The sequence below is a fragment of the Xiphophorus maculatus genome, chromosome 12, assembly GCF_002775205.1.
Source record: "Xiphophorus maculatus strain JP 163 A chromosome 12, X_maculatus-5.0-male, whole genome shotgun sequence".
Taxonomy (NCBI): domain Eukaryota; kingdom Metazoa; phylum Chordata; class Actinopteri; order Cyprinodontiformes; family Poeciliidae; genus Xiphophorus; species Xiphophorus maculatus.
In genome coordinates this window covers 6,899,151-6,920,891 of record NC_036454.1, presented here as the reverse complement: position 1 = coordinate 6,920,891, position 21,741 = coordinate 6,899,151, and the positions used below count along the sequence as shown (strand labels likewise).

Sequence of the window (21,741 nt, the reverse complement as noted above, 5' to 3'; positions counted from 1 at the left end):
GAATCTGGGCCAGATGTGCTGCAAGTCTGCATCCATTGGAAACAAGGTCATGGTAAGAAATTATAGGCAAACATCTCTCTTTGGAGTAACACATGTTGTGATCAATCACTTGTAGTAATGCACTAATCAACTAGCCAATGATCAAAACCACCAATACTTCTCTTCATTGGCCCTGATAGGGAAGGAAAAAGAAAAAATGTGAATAATAATTTGCTTCCCTGATTAAATCTTAAACAGGATGGTCTTTAATGCACTTATTGTTTAGTTCAGCAAAAATCAGATAAAGTGTCCCACTCCTTTAATGTGATGAAGAAAGGCTGCTATAAAGCTTCTAGTAGATTAGCTGCATGCTTTTCATCATAATAAAATGTTCTACTTCTCAATTTAATTATAGAACAAAGCTGCAGATAATTGGAAACATAATCCAGCTTTAAATTACTTCAGATTTTATTACATTGAAAAAAAAGAATAACAAATTTAAAAAGGATTACACATTATAGATTATTCAGGTATGACTGCTAACTGACAACTAAGATGATGACATGACAGTGGCTTAAGAGGTCCTCAATTATAATGTTTGACATTTTTTCCCTTAGTGATTTATAAAGAACTACATTAAAATTTAAACATTGTTTATTGATCAATGTTAAAGCAGACAAGCCAGAATTTCAGTCTCATTTGTGTGGCGCCTCTTTTTGATATGTGCATCCGAGTCAGCTTTCAGAGGGCCAGGAGACTTGTAGTAATGAGTCAGGATGCATCCATCTTACGAGAAGTAAATGTGAGATGTCACATGTGATTAGGACTTGGCAGAATGTGTGTGAGGGCAGCACAGGGGTCTGACAAATGACTGCTTGTTAGCGAGGTCTGCCGCCTTACCAGCCAGGCAATGATTGGTGCTGAAGTGCTGACGGATAAATAGACAGGCAGCAGATAGTGTCATATACGACGTTAAGAGACAGAGCGCACATTGACAGATGGGACAGAGGGTCAAGTCGGGGTAGTTGGAGATGGAGAGGGGTGATGAGCTACATGGAGCGACAGATGGATCAGATGCAATGAGGGGAACCAAGGCAGAGCTGCAACAGTAAGAAAACTGAAAAGAAATAATGGTATAAATAGTATTAACTTGGTGTGTGGTTTTACCGAAGGTTGCCTTTGTTGGTGGCATACTTGATATGGTTACAGATGTAGTTATACATTCCATGAGCTGTTGTGCAGTCTCTGGCATCAAAAACCTAAAAAATAAAATATGAAACAGGAAATTAAAATTATGTTTTTGCAACGTTCAGCAGTTAAGAACTTTACTAAAACCAGCAGACTCTCGTCCAGTTCCTGAAAACCAACCCAGTGCACCCTATGACCTGAAAAGCCAACAGTATGACATGATTCACAAAATCATGGTTCCTGAACCAGATGCCCTCTTTTCTATTTCTACAACTGAAGATCCTGTCCACAAACAGGAATGAAACAAGAACTTCAAGTTTGTGTCAGGAAAGCAGAGACATCTGCTGCTTTGGGTGTATAATTACCGAATAACCCTTAAGGCATCCCTGGGGGCAATACTGCTAAAGCATTCTTCAGAAATATGGCGGACACTTATAAGTAATTTTTTACAATGCATGTGGAATGGACAAATAAACTCCCATGATTTGTTCCAAAACTCTGGGAGAGTAAAGATTTGGTGGACTGGTCCAAGGACAGCACAAAAGTCATACCAGTCATACATAATCCAAGGTTTGATAATCTGTCCCCACATTGTCCAGAGCCTTCAGCATAACAACAAGGAAATCTTCTCAGCTCATCTTCATCTGAGCTCAACAAGAGAAAAGTGGATTTCTGCCTTTTCAGGATCAGCCTCTGCTTCAAGCATGTACATCTCTTGTGCACAAGTAACCAAGATATGTGAATGTGCTCAAGGTTGAATGTGAACTTCTCAATTTGTCAAGGTACCCACTCTTACTTATGGCCATGACATATGTATTATGAATGACCAAAAAAGGAAAATAAATAAAAATAGATCCCAGATAAGTGATAAGTTGGCTAAGTTCAACCTTGATGGAGTGAAGGCTTCTGTTGTCCATTGGAGATTATAATGGGGTTCGTGGTTAAGAGAATGAGATGATGAATAGAAGCTAATAAACAAAAAAAAAAACATATCCCACAGTTTACCATGTTCATTTCAACAATTTCCAAATGTATAGGTTTTTATGCAAATGCCCTCTTCCCCCCAAAATTACCAACTTATTTGAAACAACTACCAAAAAGTTAAAACTTTTTACTAGCAAGATGCAGAATCGTTGACATTTTGGGTACAACCTGTAGTTTGGACCACTGAATCCGTCCCACACATCGGGCAGCATTCCTCCAGGCGTGCTTGGCTCCATAAATCAGTTCAGTGTCTTTTAGTTGATAAGTCCCTGAAGCTTCAATCTCTTTTGTCACCTCCTCCCATCTGTCCACATGAGCCTTGGAGCCATACCTGAGAGGCAGGACAGGCTCAAGGATACAATATAACAACTGACAACACAGAATACTAAATTGTGAGGACATGTGGTGTTGTCAAACCAGTATCAAATGATAAGTTGTTAAGAAGCAGTCACAGAACATGCTGACACATTGAGAATATGGGCTCCCACATGGGTGTTGTGTATACATGCACTCAATCTAAAAGAGAAGCAAAGGAACATCTAAATGGGGAAATGTTTCAGAAATCAACAGTGACTAGTGTGATACAGAATCTCAAAACAGGTTTCTCGCTTTGAACGTGAAAATAAATTAAATTGCTAAAGTTTTCATTGAAAGACTAAAACTGGATTCTTCTACAGCGAACCAGCAATGGCCTGTCTATAGTCATCATAAACAATACCCCCGTAGGTAAAAGATGGTTGCCTTATCTTCATGGTTTCACATGTTAACATTGTATAAACATGAATCAAAATACAGATGATGTCAAATTTACTGATGGGGCAAATTTGGAAATGATAAATTGACCATGATGACTAAAAGTGGAACAAACTATATGTAAAATCAATCAAACCAAAAGATCAATAAACAATAAATTAAAAACAAGTATAACGAACTCTGTGTGATCTATTCTAATCTTATGAAAAAAACAACAACAAAACAAGACTTTAGTAAGGTTTTAGATTTGAGATTTTGTGTAACATCTATTAATTATCTTGATTTGGAATATCCATCCCAAAAACAAATTTTATGACTAGAGTACTAGAAAATAAAAAAGGATGTTGTGATAACACATTTCAAATAGAGAAACTCAGATTCAGTAAGCACAGAGTTTATTTTTGTAATATGCATGTGATCTCATGATCATGCTAGTCTGCTTGACAAATGTCAAGTCAGTAGTCTTCACCAGGATTGTTTAAGGTTGGCAGCCTAAATTCATTATTTGTACAATAAAATCTTTCCCTTCCTTTTCAATTACATAAACAAACAAGTGTGCTGGTGATGCACACTATTTGAGTGTTCAAACACTCAGTTTAATGTCAGAATCCATTTTGGATGTGAAACATCCTAAAGGTTACAGACCCATTGTTTATGTTCGACAAGCTAAAGTATTTGATTGCTCTTTTTGCTAGTCTTCTTTTTTAAATTCATTGGAAATGTCAGATTTGTTCAGTGGCGTTATTCATACCGGATGTCTCTTGTAGACTAGATTTCTTCCATTAACAAATCCTGTGGAGTCTGTAGTGAAGTACATTTTCCAAAGCCACTGCAGCTTCTCTAATTTACTAAGAATGGTTTTTGTTTCATTTATGAAGAGACAGCTGAAACCAAACCAGGCCTTTCAAATATTTTCTTTACTATACTTAAAATCTTTTACAGGGGAAAATATAGCGTTGACAATGAGTCTTCTAACTAAACATATTTTGGGGAGAGAAGGAGAATTTAGGTCAGTTCTTTGACTCACTGGAAACCCAAGTATATTGCACTGTGTAGTGATATCTCAGTGAGCAGAGCTGACAGACTTGTCACTTTATTATGATTAATTAGATGACAGTTTAACTGTCCAAAAACTCAAAATCTCCATATAGCAAGTCACACTGGTTTAGAGACTTTATATTTTTTTTACGGTATTATGAGCTGAACTTACCTTTTGATGGAGGTGTAGTATTGGTCAATGAAGTCAGCGGCCAGAGGAAGAAGTTCCTCTTTGGTTCTGACCTCATCTGGTTTGTGAACACCCTGACTTGGCACCATCACAGAACCATTGCAGACGTTTTCACTGCAGATTGGCATCTGGAAATAAGCAAGCAAGTTAATACTGTACAAAAGTAAAATTAAACATCATCACAACATTCAAACAATGAAGCAAAAACTATCGATTTTTGTTGCCTTAAAAAAAAAATAAAAAAATAAAAATCATCCTCCAGATTTCACACTCAATGGGAAAGACATCCAGTGTTATGTTGCTTTAACTGAAAACATGTTAAGACCTTTAGTTTTCAGCTTCAACATCATGCAGACAGCTGTATTATGTTTCAGGATAACCACAATTGCAAAGTTTGAGGGTGGAGACCAATATATACATATTTTCAGATGAAAGTAAAATTTGCATTTCATTTTAAAATCAAGGTCCCAACAGTCTGGAGAAGAAGAGTGCTAGTGAATCTTAGGTTTTCATATGATAAAAATCTAGAAAACTTGTTTTTTAGTTCAGTTTTCATCTGGTTCCTTAAGTTTAATAACCAAAACACTCATGAGCCATTTTTGAAACAGTTAGGTGTTAAATCAGCCTCAGTTATTTTTTTCATCTGGTTCCTTAAGTTTAATAACCAAAACACTCATGAGCCATTTTTGAAACAGTTGGGTGTTAAATCAGCCTCAGTTATTTTTTTTCTGCTTCCATACAATCAACACAATGAGTCCTTAACTCAGGTGTATTCAAGCCCTTTCAAATACTTCAAGAATTACATTCAAGTAGGGATAATAAGTAAAGCTGTTTTAACTCTTTAAGAATTCCAGAGACTGCAAATGTTACATTTCCTATTGTTATACAAATGGATGGCATGTGTATCAATGAATGAGTAAGTCAGTGAGTCATGTTGGTGTCGTTCCATTAAATGGGGACTTGAAGAATAGAACAGACAAGAAAACGACAAACACGTAAATAACAGATGGCTACAATGAAAAAAAAAATCTATCCCACCCTGTGTGGTCATCATGTTATTAAAGGTTTAGTCAACAGTCACCTTGAATTTTTTGGAGAGAGAACCAAGAGCAGCATAAGTAGAGGGTGTTAGCAAAGAGAAAATTTGACTAGGACCCTAGTGTGCCCAAAATTGTCTCATTAAACTCAACCACCCACTTACACTTTGCCAACAATACAAGAATGTGTTCAAAAAGAGAAAGAAATATGAAGAGAGAAAAAAAATCCTTGAGCAAACTGAGGAAAGAAAAAAACAACAATGGAAGACAAATGGATTTCAAGTCGGAATAAGCAGTCAAAAAAAACAGGAAACTGGGGAGAGGTAACCGACAAGCAAGAGCAAGACAGATGAAACAAAGAGGTGACGGAGTAAAAAGGGAAAAATGGATGAGTAGAGAGTTAAAAATAAAACAAAGGAATAACTCATGCTCCAGCACGTCCGCTCGTCACACTGCTCTGGGCATTCATGCCAGCCAGCTGTCCCTTTGGAATAAGATGGCTCATCTGTGATATATAATAAATCTGAAGATGCCATTACAGTCCATTCATTGGGATGCACATGACAGGCTGTCCAATAAGTCAAAGGGATTAGGTTTCTGTTTACAAATGGACGGTGCATGCTTAAAAACAGCAGTGATCACCTTTTCTTTGGTAGGTGGACTCATTGACTAAAAATAGAAACTTTGGCTATGTGACAAAATATGATGTGAAAAAAACCAAAGCAACTGAAAAATGAACAGATAACAAATATTATCGTCCAAGACTTTCAGTCCCATAAGTGTCGGAAATGACTGAACATCTTATTTTAATTCTTTTGTGCAATATCACAGAGAAAAATATCACACAGGTCTCTAAAATGGATCAATAAAGTTTTTTTTTTGCATCTAGTTTGTGTTGCAAACGAAGTAATGGATGCTAACCTTCCAGCCGACATACTGTATTTCTGCTGGAAAAAGATCTATCCCATTCAAAAATACCTGACTTAGCTTGACATTGGATTAAAAATATGTAGACAATAAAGAAATGTTGAGTACCACCAGATTCCAACATAATAATTTGTCACCAAAAATAATTCAGGGAGTAATTTTGAATCATTTCATCAAGTATTTAGAAAGTTGGCTCAAGACTAAAGCAAACTTTTCAACTACCTAGGAGCCGCCAACCTTTTTTCATAATTTACTGAGCAGAACCTCGTTGTCATTCTTTTAAAACCTGCAAACTGTGTGGGTTTTCTGACAGCATTTCTTTGACATAATTTGAGCTAACAAGATTCAGTTTTGTCTTTGATTTTTATTTCTTTTGTCAGTTAACAAAACAAAAAGTGTTTGTATTTCTATCTTTTTAAAGAGTAATAATTTTTGCTTGGTCCCGTTTATTTTGTGTTCTTGCAACCGTGAGTCAGATGCGCACAGATTTGCAAGTTTAGGTGAGTCAAAAAGCTGCACCACATTTGACATTGTTCACCCAAGCAAGTGAAATTACTACATAGTTTTAAAAACATGTAAAGGAGCATTTTAAAAATTATATAATATTGTATAAGGTGTGAAACATTTAAAGTTTTTATGCTAACTTGGCAAATAGCCTACAAAACATATCAAATACCAGCTGATTTAGAAAAAAGTAACTTCTGCAACTTCTTAGAAACAAAACAAAACAAAACAAAAAAAACATAAAAATAAAAATCATGAACAAGAGACTGTTGTTTTTACAAATGTATTCCTCCTCTTTATCCTTAGACGTTGCCAGTTCTATTTTTTTAACGCTGGCAGCAAGCTGAATTATCTAAACATTGTTTAGCTACAAACATTCCTCTTCAAATTGTATGTCATCCCTAAAGATGTTTACATGAAAACATAAAATTCATGCAGTCACTTTGGTTCCATGTTTGATGTCTACATTGTAAACTCACAGTCCATTGATTAAGCATCTTTGGACCACAACTAAGTGCAACAACTAAGCTCACCTGAACAAGAAGTCTGTTGGATTTATGGGGTCACAATATAAGTAAAAATTCATCTGCCCAAACATTTATTTTTAGTTAGGCGTTTCATTTACAAATCCCTCCTACCCAAAGTTGTGATGTGAACTTTTTTCGAGAATTTTGCAAAGAATCATTTTAAAGGCACAATTCTTGAAATGAACAAATCAGCACCCCATACCAGGAAAATTATAACATTTCCATTATAAGCAGCTGTTGGACAGCTGAACAGTGTGCCAATTATGGCTAGAGATTTTATGAGCCTAAAATGTGGAGGAAATGTAATTTCTTAGAAAAGGTGTCAAATAGGATGGCTTTGTTACATATTTACAAAAAGTACCAAGAAAACGAATATCACAAAAATGAAAATTTTATATTGATTCTCCTAGTTCTCTTTTACAGAAGAACTGCCCAATAACAGTGTACTGATGATATATTGTTTTATTATAAGACACTCATTACTCAATAAAAAATACTCCAAAATATCTAATCCCCTGCTGTTTGACTATAAATCATCAGACAAGAATCCTCACAAAGGAAATTTAGCTCTTGAATGAACAGAACAACAAAAAAGACACACCAAGCTATGCTATTATATTTCAGACTGCTGAAGTCAAGCTGTGCAATGGTGAGTGTGCACACTATTCAGTCAACTGAGAAACCTCCTCTGATGTCCAGCTTGTAGTACAAGGTGAAGCTCTGCAGCCATTATATTTGCAAGTAAAATCTGACAGTCCTACATGTCTCCTCACAAACATGGCCTTTTCTCACTTATTTGTTATATCAGCCCAAAATTGGACCCAATGTCAATTTGATACCTTTTGATACAAATAACCTGTCAAATTTGTGCAGCTAGTCATGTAAGAAAATACATGCCATATTTCAGAAACATTTCTTAGGTTTTGTTGGTCACAGCACAAGAATTCATGACTGGCCACGACAAAACCAGGAACAAGTCTCCCTGGAAGCAACTAGAGTTGTTTACTGATACTGAAAATGTGGATTCTAAGCTTTCTAATAATGTCAAATACATAGAAATTTAAAAAAATGAACATTGGCCATTTGGATATTTGCACTCTCCAAACAAGATTAGAGAAAAAACAGGCCCCATAGTTTCAGAGGTATTGTCCCACAGTCAGCACACGTCAGCTGCCACAACACTTGAAACAGTAAACTGTGAACCTGCGTGCCACATGATCCTACCTCCACCCCTTTCTTATGTTATGTTCGTGAAATTAAATAAAAATATTGATTTTGTTGCTGCATTTTTGGGCATTTATTTATGCATGGGTCTGGAATAACCAGGAAATCTAGGAGCCCATCACCCAGCTTCAGCAACAATGCAATTATTTTCCATTTTTGACCCTCGGTTGAAGTTTTGCTAGTGTGTTTAGGGATCATTGTGCTGTTGGGTGACCCAGCATGGGTCAAGGTTAATCTGTGGACAGATGGGCTCACATCTGACTGTACAATAATTTGATCCACATTGGAATTTATGGGTCAGTGACTCACTGACTACAAAGTGCTCAAGTCCTGAAATGTAAGGGCAAAACACTCTCCTACCATATTGTTACAGTTTTTATGAAGTATGCCAAAAAGTCACAAATATCAGCACCAGAAAACTACATTTCCAACAGCCAGTTCCAAGAGTTCTTAGGTAGATGTACTTTAAACTGATTGTGCATGTTGCAAAGTATTGGTGAATATTTACAAAATAAATATTCACAAGTAATTGCAAATATTGTTTTACAGGAAGCATATTAAAAGACTTGTCAGGGCTGCTATGGTCTGTATTTCACAAACAATGGCTGTCTAAATAGGAATAGAACAGCATAGCCAGTCACGTAATAAACATGCAACACAAACAATTCTGACATAATAGTGTTGGATAATGACCAATTAAGATTTCACTTTCTTTGTGCAGTTTTCTGTTGTTCAAATCATGGGGATAATTTAAAAACAAAAACACATTTAAAAGAGATAGCTGCTGCTCAATTGATCTCAAACACTGAAATACCCATGTCATTTTTCTGCTAACCTTTATGAACTCGAGTTTAGGGACTACAACGATGGCAACCTTTGATATTATCTCTGTTTAATACAATAGTCCAAGATAATGCATCCAATGATTCAGTAATTGAGTGTTACTCTAAAATGATAGATGAAAAACATATTTTATATTAAAATCTAAAAATTAAGCTTTAAAGAAAATCACAAACTACAAGATTGAACTAGATTGGTCAATACCTTCCTACGCAATTCCATTCAATTCTCATCTCCCTTCAGTGCTCCCTCTGGGATTTGTTCCATTGTATTTCTGGATTTCTCACGATGCATTTAATCCTGGCCAATCAGCAAACAGTGCAGAAAATCAATATCCTCATTTGCAACTCCTTCTGTTTTTGAATTGTAGTCTGTCTACAGTTGCAATGGCAGCAGAAGTGAATGCGGTTCTAATTGCGCTTCCAAATATTGCGCAATTAAAGCCGGAGCAAGAGGAATGCTTAAGACATTTTATTGCTGAAAAAGATGTTCAGCTCGGAACTTCTCTTTTTGCAGTGGGGAAAGGTTATTTATAGTGGATACAATTTCCAGTAAGCTCCATAGCGTAGCTTCCTTCACGGTCAAACTGGCGCATTACATCACAACCAAACACTAGGATTTGGTCAAATCAGCTAAAATCCTTTCAAATATCACCAAAGTTCACAAAGTGTAGAAAAAGGGGCTGGTTTTTACCAGGCTAAGGTTGAAAGAAAAATCCCTGAAAACTGAAGGTTGTGAAAATTAAAATGTATACCCTCCAACGACTACAAAGCTGCAACTAGTGAGAAATGATTGAAATTGCATTTCATCACTAGTTTTTGTAGTGTAATTAAAGTTTAAATAAATGTATCAATCTATTTCCATTTATTAAGATTATATAAGTTGTGTTTTCTATGTTCATGGAAGCACCATTAATGTGTCTTTTTGTTTTGAAATAAAATTAATGAGGCAGATTAAAAACATTTCTCGTTCATCCCTATGATAATTGTACATTAATTAGCTTTTCCGCTGTAGATTGATTTACACAATAGTGGAAAATCCCTTGCTTAAATATTGGATGGTGGTTACGTCAATAAAAAAATAAAATAAAATTTAAAAAAAAACAATAGATATGTTTTGCCTCACCTTACTGCAGCCGTGGTGGAGGACATCATTGTAGACAGTGCCTGTCTCCCAGTTCTTGATCTTTATGTAGCGAGGGCATTTGGAGGGGCTGCCATTCTGCACGGATTTAATGGGTGAGATCCTGCCCTGGGCTGTAGACTGCAGAGAGAACACAGAGATGTATATATGCATTAGTCACAACTATAACTACTCTAATAGGTTCTGACCCTTGTAACACTTGCAGGGCTGGCTGGACGACTTGTTTCTCACCAGGTGTCATATCGAGAAAAGCTGAAAAGTGCCACAGCCAGGAAGCGGGTGTGAGTGAAGCTTATGACAGGAGAGTTAGGATGAAGATAACAAGCATTATCCAGAAGTGTTTCACCATGCAATCAGCTTGGACCCACACTCTTTCTTCTCAAGGAAAATTGTTATGCATTGTGTTCAAGATCCTCTCGCACAGGCTTATGAAAGCAGAGCCCATTACAGAAACCATTCACATTCTTCCCCTCTTACAATTCTGTTTTATTTTCCACTCTAGGATAAAGGCAATCAGTGCGAAACCGTAAGTCGAGGGTGAGCCAGTTCTCACCTCATTGGGGTTCTCAAGCTACTGACTGATCAATGAAGGCAATTTAACCCCAAAGTCGCCTGTAAACGTTGCCGGAGAAAAGCAGCAAGTGATTGCCAAAGATCAGAGTAATCAATGTCACTCTTTAGAAGCTCTTTCATCATCTCCCACTGCATTGTTAATTACACAGTTTTGAGCAACAGGAACATAATCATTATGCTTGCTGGAGAGAATGCCAACAGTGTTCACTGGCTGAGTCTTTTTGTGTTTTATCAATTTGCAAAAAGGAGTTTGGAGCTTTGAACAGTACATATAAAGACCTTTTTTGTGGTACGTTCAGTCTCAAACAGCAGCCAAGACTCACTGCACAGCTAAACAGTGACACATGATTGACACTAAAGTTGAGGAAGAATTTAGTGTTCTGAAAAAAGAAAAAAAGAAAATCTTTTTGCCAGAATTCAAAAAAGATTTTTTGAAACAGGATCTCTTGACAGTGACACAACATGTAGCTGCTGATTGACTAAATGGTAACTTTGGCATTAACGTTTGAGACTTTAGCAGATTTTTTTTCCCACAAGTACAAGTTTTGAATGTCAGCATACTCTTTAAAGTTTATGCCTCGTACTAATGCACATTTTAAATGTCAAAATAGAACTTTAAAAAAGGAAACATAATTGTCAGCCATAATAAAAGGAAAAACAATCAAAACAGATCATCTCATGCTAAGTTTGTAATTCTTAATCCAGTTGATTTGAGAAAAAAATGGAGGTGGAAGTAGAAGAGCTTGCTTTGTAAAGTTTTCCATTTGTTTCTTAACTCAAGATGGAATTTTCCAATCAGAAAATCTGCAACACTTCAAAAATCGTACAAACACCATCCTTAAAATTCAAATATGGCTGCCTTTAATCCAGATTAATTTGCAAAACATCTACCAATGAGAGTTCTGTGCACCGTGTATCCACCTAGACCTCATGAGGTTTTGCGTGATTTATGGGCGCGACTTCCGCCGCAAACCGGAACCGCCCCTAAACTGCTTTCGTTTTGGGAGCACGTTAAAAACACACTTGCTGCCACAAATGAAACTTGGCCTGATTATTAGAGTAAAGCGACAAACAGCACAACAGTGACCCGAGCTCCACAAGGGCATCTTACGGCACTTTCCAGTGGCAAGTTGCTCTCTATAACAGGTTAATGTGTGATTCGGTTTGGTCCCAGACCAATGGGGAGATTCTCCATATTACGGTCTGAAGCAGAGCAGCTGCGGTCATTTCTCCCTTGGTTTGCAGTAACACTGAGCAACGGAGAACCTCGAGGTTCTGGTTGTGATGGACTAAATAAACCCGGATATTTTATTTTGTCTTATAAAAATGTATTGCTGGCCCAAACATGATAAAACACACTTGCTGCAGCCACTTCATGAACTTTATTTTTAAGTTCAAACGAAAAATGAAATTCACATCACAATGTTGTAGTTGTTTTACACTTTCGGTGCAAAACGGCAGCTCAGAACTCTAACCAGCTTCTATGCTTTTCTCTTCTTTATTACTGTCAGCTCTACAGAGAAACGAGCTGCTAGCAGCGTTGCTAATTAAGTGTTTCCGTTACAAAACCTAACGATCGTGTTCCTGTCGCTCCCCGTGATTAAACTCACAATTACGATCCTCTGTACCGAGCATCTCTCAGATAGCAGACGGCGTGTCCGTATACAAGCTTTACTAAATATTGAACAATAGTCGAAAAGAGATGTAACTTCTATCATGAATATAGATTAGGAAAAAGAAACCTCCAAATTACAGTGAAATACTGCTACTTCCGGTGGTAAGACGCCAGAAGTAAGACCCATAATCGCTTCCACAGTAAGCCTCCCAGGAATAAGGTGCATTGCTGAAAGTCAGTAATAGAAGATACAAGCCAATGCTAGTTGACAGACTTGTGTCTAGATCCCTGTAAAGTTGACTGTGACATTTTCAATACTAGCAAGCTCAGTTCCATTCACCTTAGAGGTCAAAACTCAGGGCAACTTATGAATGTGTGTGATTTGAGAAAGGTTAGTATTCTTGATGAAGAGTATAACAGGAAGGGTAAGAGAAATAAATACTTTTGACAACTAGTATTTTTAATACATTGTACAGCAAAGCAACAAGTTCTAATCTTTTGTAAAACAACTCTTATTTTTTACACCATAGCTTCCATTTGAGGTGTGCAGGTGTTCTATTATGCACAGCGATTTGAAGGTGTCTAAGTTTTGAGGTTTGAACTTTGACTGTCATCGAGACATCCAGGTTACTTTATGTTGATGGGCTAGAGATCATCTACCCAGATTGAGCCAGGTTTTAGCTGTAAGCTCAGGTAGCAACACAATTGAGTCAAATAGGCCTGATATACAAAACCTTTCCTGATCACCAGCAGGAAAAAAGGTAAATAGTTTGTGCAGTTTGAGGAAGTCTCATGTACTGCAAAACAGATTAAATCTACCATTTTCTTTTTAAAGAAAAAAAAGGCAATCTTTTTGTCCTGGCAATCACTCAAAACATGACATACCTGTTCAGACCTTTTCCATTGTTGCTGTCATAAAGTTGACATGTTAGGCGAGCTTGGCGAGGTCTGACATGTTTACAGAACTTCATATTTTGTCAGAATACAGAGAAAAAAAGTTCAAAGTTAGGATCAAGCCACAAACTGATGGTATTTTTGTCATTTACTTTTGAATAATGCAGGAATTGTGTGACAATTTGCTAAAAACAGCTCTATTCCAAAGTTGTGATCCATCAATTATAGATGAATATGTATGTCCACACCTCTGTGAGGCTGCAAGCCAAATGAATAAATGAAGAGTGAACATCAACTGCTGGTTGAAAATAAATTCTGACCACTGTAGGTTTTCTTGTATTTCTCAACTCAGAACAGGTCAATTTATCAGAATGAAGACCATTTTATATTTCCTTTCTTTAAATGATCCGGTCCTCCTTCCTGCTGCCCATCAGATTCAAATCAACATATATCAATGTCAAGAATGAGGTATGGATGGAAAAGAGAGGATCTGCTGTACAAGAAATTACAATAACAGCTAAACTGATTAAGAGAATGCCATGATGGAGCATAATTACCAAAGTATTTGAAGCAAATGTTCCACCCATCAATTAAAACATTTGATGGGAAATTGAGATGATGAGCGGCAAAATCTGGTAGATGGGAACAGCTGATAGAAAGTGGATAAAACAGACAGCTTGAGAAGAGAAAAGGGGTGATTGTAAAATATCTATGCACTTCTTAGGATTTAAGGAAAAAAAATAAAAGATTGTGAGGTACAGTTTTCTGCTTCAGTGACTTCTTCAAGCGAGTGCCACCAGAAATCAGTTATAATTTTACAGAACAATCTGCTGCCATAGTTTTGCAGAGTGATTATATATTAATCATAATGGAGGAGAAACTCAGGTTGAAGATTTAAGAACAATCTCTTCCCACAGAGAGAAAACTAAATTGCAGGTGAGCGTGTCATCTCAAATTCTGGCAGCTTAAGAAATTAGACATGCAATTTTCTAAAACCACTAACTGTTCAATAAGATTTTCTGTGGAGTAATATTTCTCATTTATGGTTTTGTAACAATTATGTTCCCCAAAATGCACATTTCAATACATTTTTAAAGTACTTCAGGTTTGAGCAAGAACGTTTCATATTAAATTCACCTCTGAGGTCAGTTAGCCATTCAAATCTGTTTTTTCTATGAAAAACAAAACACATATTCCAAAAGAATCTGCATTCTGTTTTGTAGGTCTGAAAGAATTGATTAGTCAAAGAAAAGGGTTCATTCGATAGGAAGAAATCGTACTGCAGCTGCATGTATTCATTAGGTCTACTGGAAATATTCCAATCCATCCGGTTGCATTGATGAAGCCTCGAGAAGCGTTAAAATTGTGCAGATAATGCGGGCTGTGTGCAGATTACGACACTACCCACATCACTGAGACCGATGATGAGATCCTTCTGTGTGGAAGGTCAGATTTAACACTACAACAAATAATCATCAGTAAAATAAAATGCAGAGGTGATTGGATCAGCAAACAGTTTGACACCTTGTGCACAGGTGCAAAAGGGATATATGCATGATAAAGACATATCCCTACTAAAACGCATGTTTTAAATTGTAAAAATATGCGTTGAACTTCGGTTGTGAATAGCAAGGTGAAGTCCCACCCTGGTGTAACCTTTCCTTGTCCTTGATAAAGAAACGTAGATGATGTAATGTAATGTAAATGATCAGAATGATGCTGCCACCACCATATGCACATCGATATGGTTGTGCATATCGATGTGCATAATTCCGACTTCAGTAATGTTTGTTTTGTTTGCAACTCTTCCATAAAGACCAGAATTGTGATAAGTATGACTAACATTTGTCCTCTTAACATTTTTATCCACCTAAGCTATGGATCTCCTCAGCTCCTCCAAATGTGCCAATGTCCTTTTGACCACTTTTCTGATGAATGTTCTGCTCTTCTAGCCTGTCATCTAAAGTTGACAATCATGTCTTGGTAGATTTGTAGCTGTGCAATAATTTTTTCCCCATGTTTGGCAGATGGACGGAGTAGTGCTTCAGATTTGGGACATTGTTTAGTAACCCAAATCTGTTTAAGCTTCTTCACAGCTTAAACAGCTGTGAAGCCATGTTCTTGTCTTCACAGACAAGAACATGGCTTGTCTTTGACAAGCCATGTTCTTTTTTCTTATGATTCTGTTTATTCACTAATCCTCTCTAACAAACCTGAATGCTTCACTGGACAGCTGGATTTACGCTGAAGTAAAACTACACACATCTGCACTGTATCTACTCATTAGGTGAGGTTTGAAAGAAATTGTGTGCACTGCATTTGGTGACATCAGTGCCATCAGAGGTGGTGGGATGAATCCAACTGCCTCACACACATTATTTTAAAAATATTTACAAATAAAGTGTTTCCTTCTCCTTCTGCTTCACACACGTACTAGTTTGTGTTATTCTACTGCATGAAATAAAATGCACAGAAGTTTGCAGTTATGTGACAAAAAAGTTATGTAAAAGAGTTACAAATAAGACACTGTAGCAAAGCCTGGCCAGACTTAAACTGCAGTACAGACAAATGCAAAGAAAAAGCAACCGTGATTTGTGGGTCATTCACACCTAATTTGGATAAACTTATTTTCAGATTGTTTTCATTTTTAAAGCATTGCTATTATTTCAACATGCTGTTTTAGTTGTACTTTTGTTTTTACCTTGTCAATATCAGCATTGTGGTCTGCCACTGGCACGTCTTTCAACATTCTGTCATTATCCGAACCCAGCTGGATGGATGTCTCATTTCCCACACTGAGGTCCCTGGAAGAGAAACCCAATTTTCCATCAGGTGTGTGCACTCTGATCTTGCACAAGGTACTTTCAATTCAATTTAAAAATCTCACAAAAAAGCAAACCCAGACAATTAAAAGCACACACAGACTGCAAACAATACTCAATTTTGGTTTTGTGGATATAAGACTGTTTGCTCACCAGTGCTATTAAAATTATGAAAGCTTTCTGTGTCTAAAAGGTAAACCTTAAACAGGATTGTCTTTTCAAAAGTATACAGGTGCACTGATTTGTTTAGTGCTCCAGGTAGTGCTAGGAATGGATTATTTAAATAACTTTGTGGCAAAACTAATCAAGCAAATTCTAAGAAATGCAAGCTTAAATCCAGATGACTCTTAAATAAAAACACTGAACAAACCAGGAGGTGTAAAAATTACAATAGGGAAATATTACAAGTGAAGAAGGATTGTGCATAATTGTGCGATATCTCAATCTGAGCTGTGAAAATGGGATTGTGGGTGGGATTTGGAGCTGCCACCACACTGAAGAACACAGGACTTGGGGAAAAAAAACAACTAATTTCCCTGTTTAAGTTTGGTTTCCTCCATTCAAAAACGCCCACACACATTTCGCCTCCTACAGTCTTTCACACACTCAACCCCCCTACCACCATCCCGCCCATCTTTCCTTGCCATCACCATGAGCACGTGTCCGTGCCAATTGAAAATCCTCAATCCTTTTTCTCTTTCACACTTCCCGTCACATTCCATCTCATTATTGCCACAATTTGGGAAAGCATATTCTTTCCGACGCTGCAGAGTTGGAGTTCAAACGGGCTGAAACAATGGGAGAAGTCGCATGTGTCATTTGCGATTACTGCTGACTGACGCAGAGCATCATCTGCCTGACGTGGAGCTGTGAAAATATACCTCCTTCTCTGCTGAAAACAAGCAAGGGCCATTGTTCCATGCTTTTCTGTTCCTGACAATAGGTCTTTAAAAACTGATTCCAGAAACGTTACTGTGGAAAGATTACCCGGAAATACATGAAAATTTATGTTAAAAATAACCAGTTTTTTATGTTCATTTTCAGTTGAGATCTTTATCAGAAGCCAAAAAAACTTAAAATATAACTTCTACTGATTGCTGAAATGTACTCTCTGGTAACTTTAACTTGATTGTGCATAAAATGTTGATTTTGGCATGCCCTGTTACACACTCAGACCACAATTGTGCTTTTGAATGAGGAAGTTTGGCTTTAATACGTCTGTTTTTGCTGAGTATTTCCTGTACAACCCTTGTCATTACTGCAGAAGATCCCAAAGAGACATGCAGACATTCAAATTATCTTATTTTTTCTACCTTGACTATATTTTTGGAGTTATAGCCTCACAATTAAGAACTAATTTATAAGATCATATTGTGTACCGTTATAAAATTAGTTGATTGAGTTACGGCTTCATCAGGAAGGGTAAAGGATCAGGAGTATAAAACCATTGAGGTCTGAGACCAAACAAGAAGTAGGAGGATTTCTTAAGAATAAGTAAGTAAAAAATAAAATTAAGTGAAACTTTGCAAAAAAACAAAAACAAAAGATTATTCAGAATTTCAGCTTGTTGGTTTGAACGTCTACAGAGTAAAAACTTCCACAATCTGTTCCTTAATCCTGGAAATGGTTTCTGACCCAAATAGGAGTCATGTGTTTACTGTCTGTGTAACACGTAGTGACTGATGTTGCAGAAGAATCAAATAATTCCATCTCATGCTGAACACAACCAAGAGAACCACTTTACTATGACTCATCACAAGGGTGAAGAAACAGTTTACATATTTTTAGGGTTTAGTTTGCAAGTCTGATCAACTTTAGTTTTGCTGCCGAGTATTTTATAAAAAGACCGTCATTCAACCTCAAATTGCATTTTAAAATACATTTTAAAATGTTAGGTGCCTTCTTGAAGGTTAAGTTCTCATTTTTGGACACTGCAAATAAAGACCAATTTTAACCACATCATCTTACACCTGAATACCCTCTGATTTTTAGTTTTCAACTGTGTTTGAATCCATTTCATGTGAACTCATCTGAAACTATTCAAAACATAACTCCCGTATTTGTTTGTTATGCTGTATACATATCCACAGAAAGCAACAAATCACTTAAAGCATATTTATGATGGACAAAAAGAGTTTCACTGGTGGGTAAAAAATGAGATATTGATCAAAAGCAGACTGCAACCTCAATGTGATTTCACTAGGCTGTGGGAGCAGATAGCTGATATGTCAATAACAGAACACTGTGCAGACCATTTAGGCAAAGTCAAACATTGATTTTCATTACTTTTTCCTGAAGGATCTTGTGAAACCTCGTCCCAAATGAGTACTTAAGCTTACAGTACTTCAAGTATTCTATAGTTAAGTGCAACCTTAATGACCATCTGGAAAATGTTCCTGATTAGATTTTCCTCGTAGGACATCCTGGACAACTGAACTAATGCCCTGACATTTATCTACTGAATTCCTCCAAGCTGTGAACTTTAAATCTCTCACAAGCTGACAAAAAAACCCTAATATACTTACTTATGCAGAATACTAACATATCCCATGCAAATTATTTCAATTCTGCCATGCATTTCAAATTTGTTGGATTTTGCCACAAGCCTCACAATTAAGGGAAAGCTGCCAAACTGATGTAAGTCATTTAATGGAGCCATCGTAGCTGGCTTAGCGAATTAAGAAAAGCAGCTGACAAATATATTCCAAATACTGTCACTTTAAGTGGGGTTTACTGGAGGCCAGCATGCAGACATGAATTATGTACACCACTGTACTCTGAGTCACAGTGCTGACAGCCTGGATGTAACAACTAATGCAACACAGATGTGCCAGGCTGTTCAGAGACTGCATGGTGACAGAGTGAATAGGAATTCTTTCTGAAACCAGACCAGGTGCAGGCTCTTGTGTAAGCCAATAACATCTCCCCCACAAGGGTTTCACTTCTAATTCCAACTGCTAACTGCTAACTCCAGTCATAAGCTTGGAGGGGAATAAAGGCAAAAGACAGTTAAATTAAGGGATCAATAATGACTTATCACATTAGAAATTACCATGCCACTTGAATCTCTGCATCTCTTCTCCCAGCATTCCGCTGGCCTTCACCGTTAATCTCCTTTTTGCTGTTTTTGATGAGATGCAACACCGGTTCAATCTCCTTAAGCAGGTCATTGTTTTCTTCCAGCCCGTTGCACAGGAGAGCTCCGCGGCCCCCGTCCTGGCCCTGCATCCCTCCCCTTTGCAAGAGCGTTTGAGTGATGGAAGGAGAGGACAGGTTTTCAATGGCCCTCAGCTGGGGCTCCTTGCTGAGCTGCTGCCCAGGGCTGTATGCACTGAGAGGGGACCACTGATCGAAGGACTTTGAGGGTGGGAAGGCAGGCCGGGTGATCCTCACTGTGCGCTGGCGGCCGTCTCTGGTCAGGGTGGTCTCCAGGTGGGTGGTAAACCCTTCGGGCCCTCGGAGGATGAGCACAGCATGGCTCTCAGGCGACACATTTTTCAAAGTCTCCAACGCTCGCTCATACGAAAGGTCTACCAGGGGTTTGTTATTGACGGCTAGCACTATGTCGCCCACCTGCACCAGGCCACACTCTTCTGCTGCTCCGCCGCGAATCAAGTCTGACACAATGACAGGCGGCTTGGACACCCTCTGCTTCACCAGGAAGCCCAAACCACCAACCTTCCTCTTGAAAAGGCGCACTGAGATGATGTTGGGCTGCAGCTGGCAGACTGTGGGCTCCGACTCCTGCATTGTGCTTGTGTGTGCGTGTGACTTGTGTCTATGTGTTCACTTGTACTGTTTCCCCCAGGAATGTTTCTGAAAAGAGGAAACAGAAATGATTTTAGTTAAACTGATAAGTCAGTCAAATGGGTACAGAAGTTATTAAAGCTGGTAGCCAAAACTTTATGTAAAAGTTTACTCTATATTTTCATCTAAAAAACAAGAAGCAAGTCAGGGATCATGTGGTTTTTTGATTTTGCTTTTATAATTTACAATAAGTAGAGAATCCACATACACATGGCTGATTACATCACATAAAAACTGACTGGTTATTTATTTGTGTACGGTATTTTCCATTTTTCTCTTTACAGGATTTAATTAAAATCTCTCATCCAGAGATACTTACACATTCTCTCCAGCTTCAGTAAAATGTTTAAGAGATGTGCACAATGTCCAAGAAAATTGCATGGATTTCTGAAAATGATTTGTAAGAATGACCAGGGCAGATTTAGGGGTAGGAATCAATTATCAAAGTTCTTTAGAAATCATCTCAAGTCAGTTTATATGCTGCATCAAGATCAATTTCCAAGCCCAACATTGCTTCCTGTAGAATCACCATAGCAGCCACTGCTACTATACACAGCTGCAAAAAATGGATTGTTAATTTACTAAATATCTATTTAGTGCTTATCAATGCCTGCTAAAATGGTCTTGTGACCATGTTTTTTTGTAAAGTCACGTGGTGAAAGTGCATCCTTTATTACCCAGATATATTTTTAGTACCATAACAGATGTAATAGTAAGAAAAATAAAAAGAATTCAGACTAGGATCTGTAGCATAGTTTGCTTTCAGGGGAGTTATCTTGCAGGTGATGTTCTCAAGCAGAAATTACCATCTGTTAAAACCTGTTTTAACCTCTGCACACTGAGGGAACTGCATTAGAACAGATGCATGTATCAAATAATTTGAAAAGCAAATATTTAGAATATTGTAAATAAATTCCAGATTATTTCTGTTTGGAAATCTCCACAACATTCAATTATTTGCCACAATTATGCTAAAGAGCATTAGTAATGTGGATACAAACTTAACATTCTAATGGGACTTAAACAATCTTTAGAGACTAAGCAACCAATTAGTAACATCGAATGAAATCACTTAAAGAAACATGCAATAAGATGCATTATTGCTACATTTTCTTGCAAAGGTTTCTTAATATTTAAAAGGAAAAAGTTGTTTTTAAAATAGGGAGCTACAGTAGTTGTTTCTAATTAATTTTTCAACAATATTTTGGTGCTTTATTTGAAAATTGCTTTTTATTTATTAATTTTTTTTAAATAAAATCACCTCACTGTTGATCAGTGGTTGTTCAAACACACCACATACAGAGGCTACAGTCCTACCCAGTTGTTGCCAGTTCAATTCCTGGCCTAAATGCTAGTTAAAGGATAAAAACTGATTAATGGTCAATAAAGTATTAAATGGTCTTGCCACTAAATCTATATGAACCTGCAACACCACTTAGAGTTGACTCAACTTTCAGAACTTAAAGGGAGAGCACATTTCATTTATCTGCTTCTCAGGTCTGGAACCAATTAACTACAAACCTATTACATGGAGCAACTGTTGGGTACCTTAAAATAGGACTAAAAGCATTACAGTTGACTGTGTTTTCTCATATTCTGTAAAAGATTTAATGAATACAGTTTTAGCTTTTTTGTCTAAAAATGAGTACAGCTAAGCTTCTGTTTTCCTGATGATTAAAAGGTTCCATTTTGTCAT

General features: G+C 37.2%; 1 protein-coding gene across 2 annotated transcripts in view; it reads right to left on the bottom strand.

Moving 5' to 3' along the window:
• Positions 1-21,741, bottom strand: part of nos1 (nitric oxide synthase 1) — a 52,665-nt gene that overhangs the window by 27,658 nt on the left and 3,266 nt on the right. For both annotated transcript variants that reach the window (XM_023343705.1, XM_005803833.2), the window contains exons 2-7: positions 19,291-20,054; positions 16,118-16,220; positions 10,317-10,454; positions 4,115-4,260; positions 2,320-2,482; positions 1,147-1,238 (exon numbers count right to left, since the gene is read on the bottom strand). In XM_023343705.1, coding sequence (XP_023199473.1) covers positions 1,147-1,238; positions 2,320-2,482; positions 4,115-4,260; positions 10,317-10,454; positions 16,118-16,220; positions 19,291-19,988 — 1,340 coding nt within the window. In that variant the 5' untranslated portion in view covers positions 19,989-20,054. The remainder of the gene's footprint in view (positions 1-1,146; positions 1,239-2,319; positions 2,483-4,114; positions 4,261-10,316; positions 10,455-16,117; positions 16,221-19,290; positions 20,055-21,741) is intronic.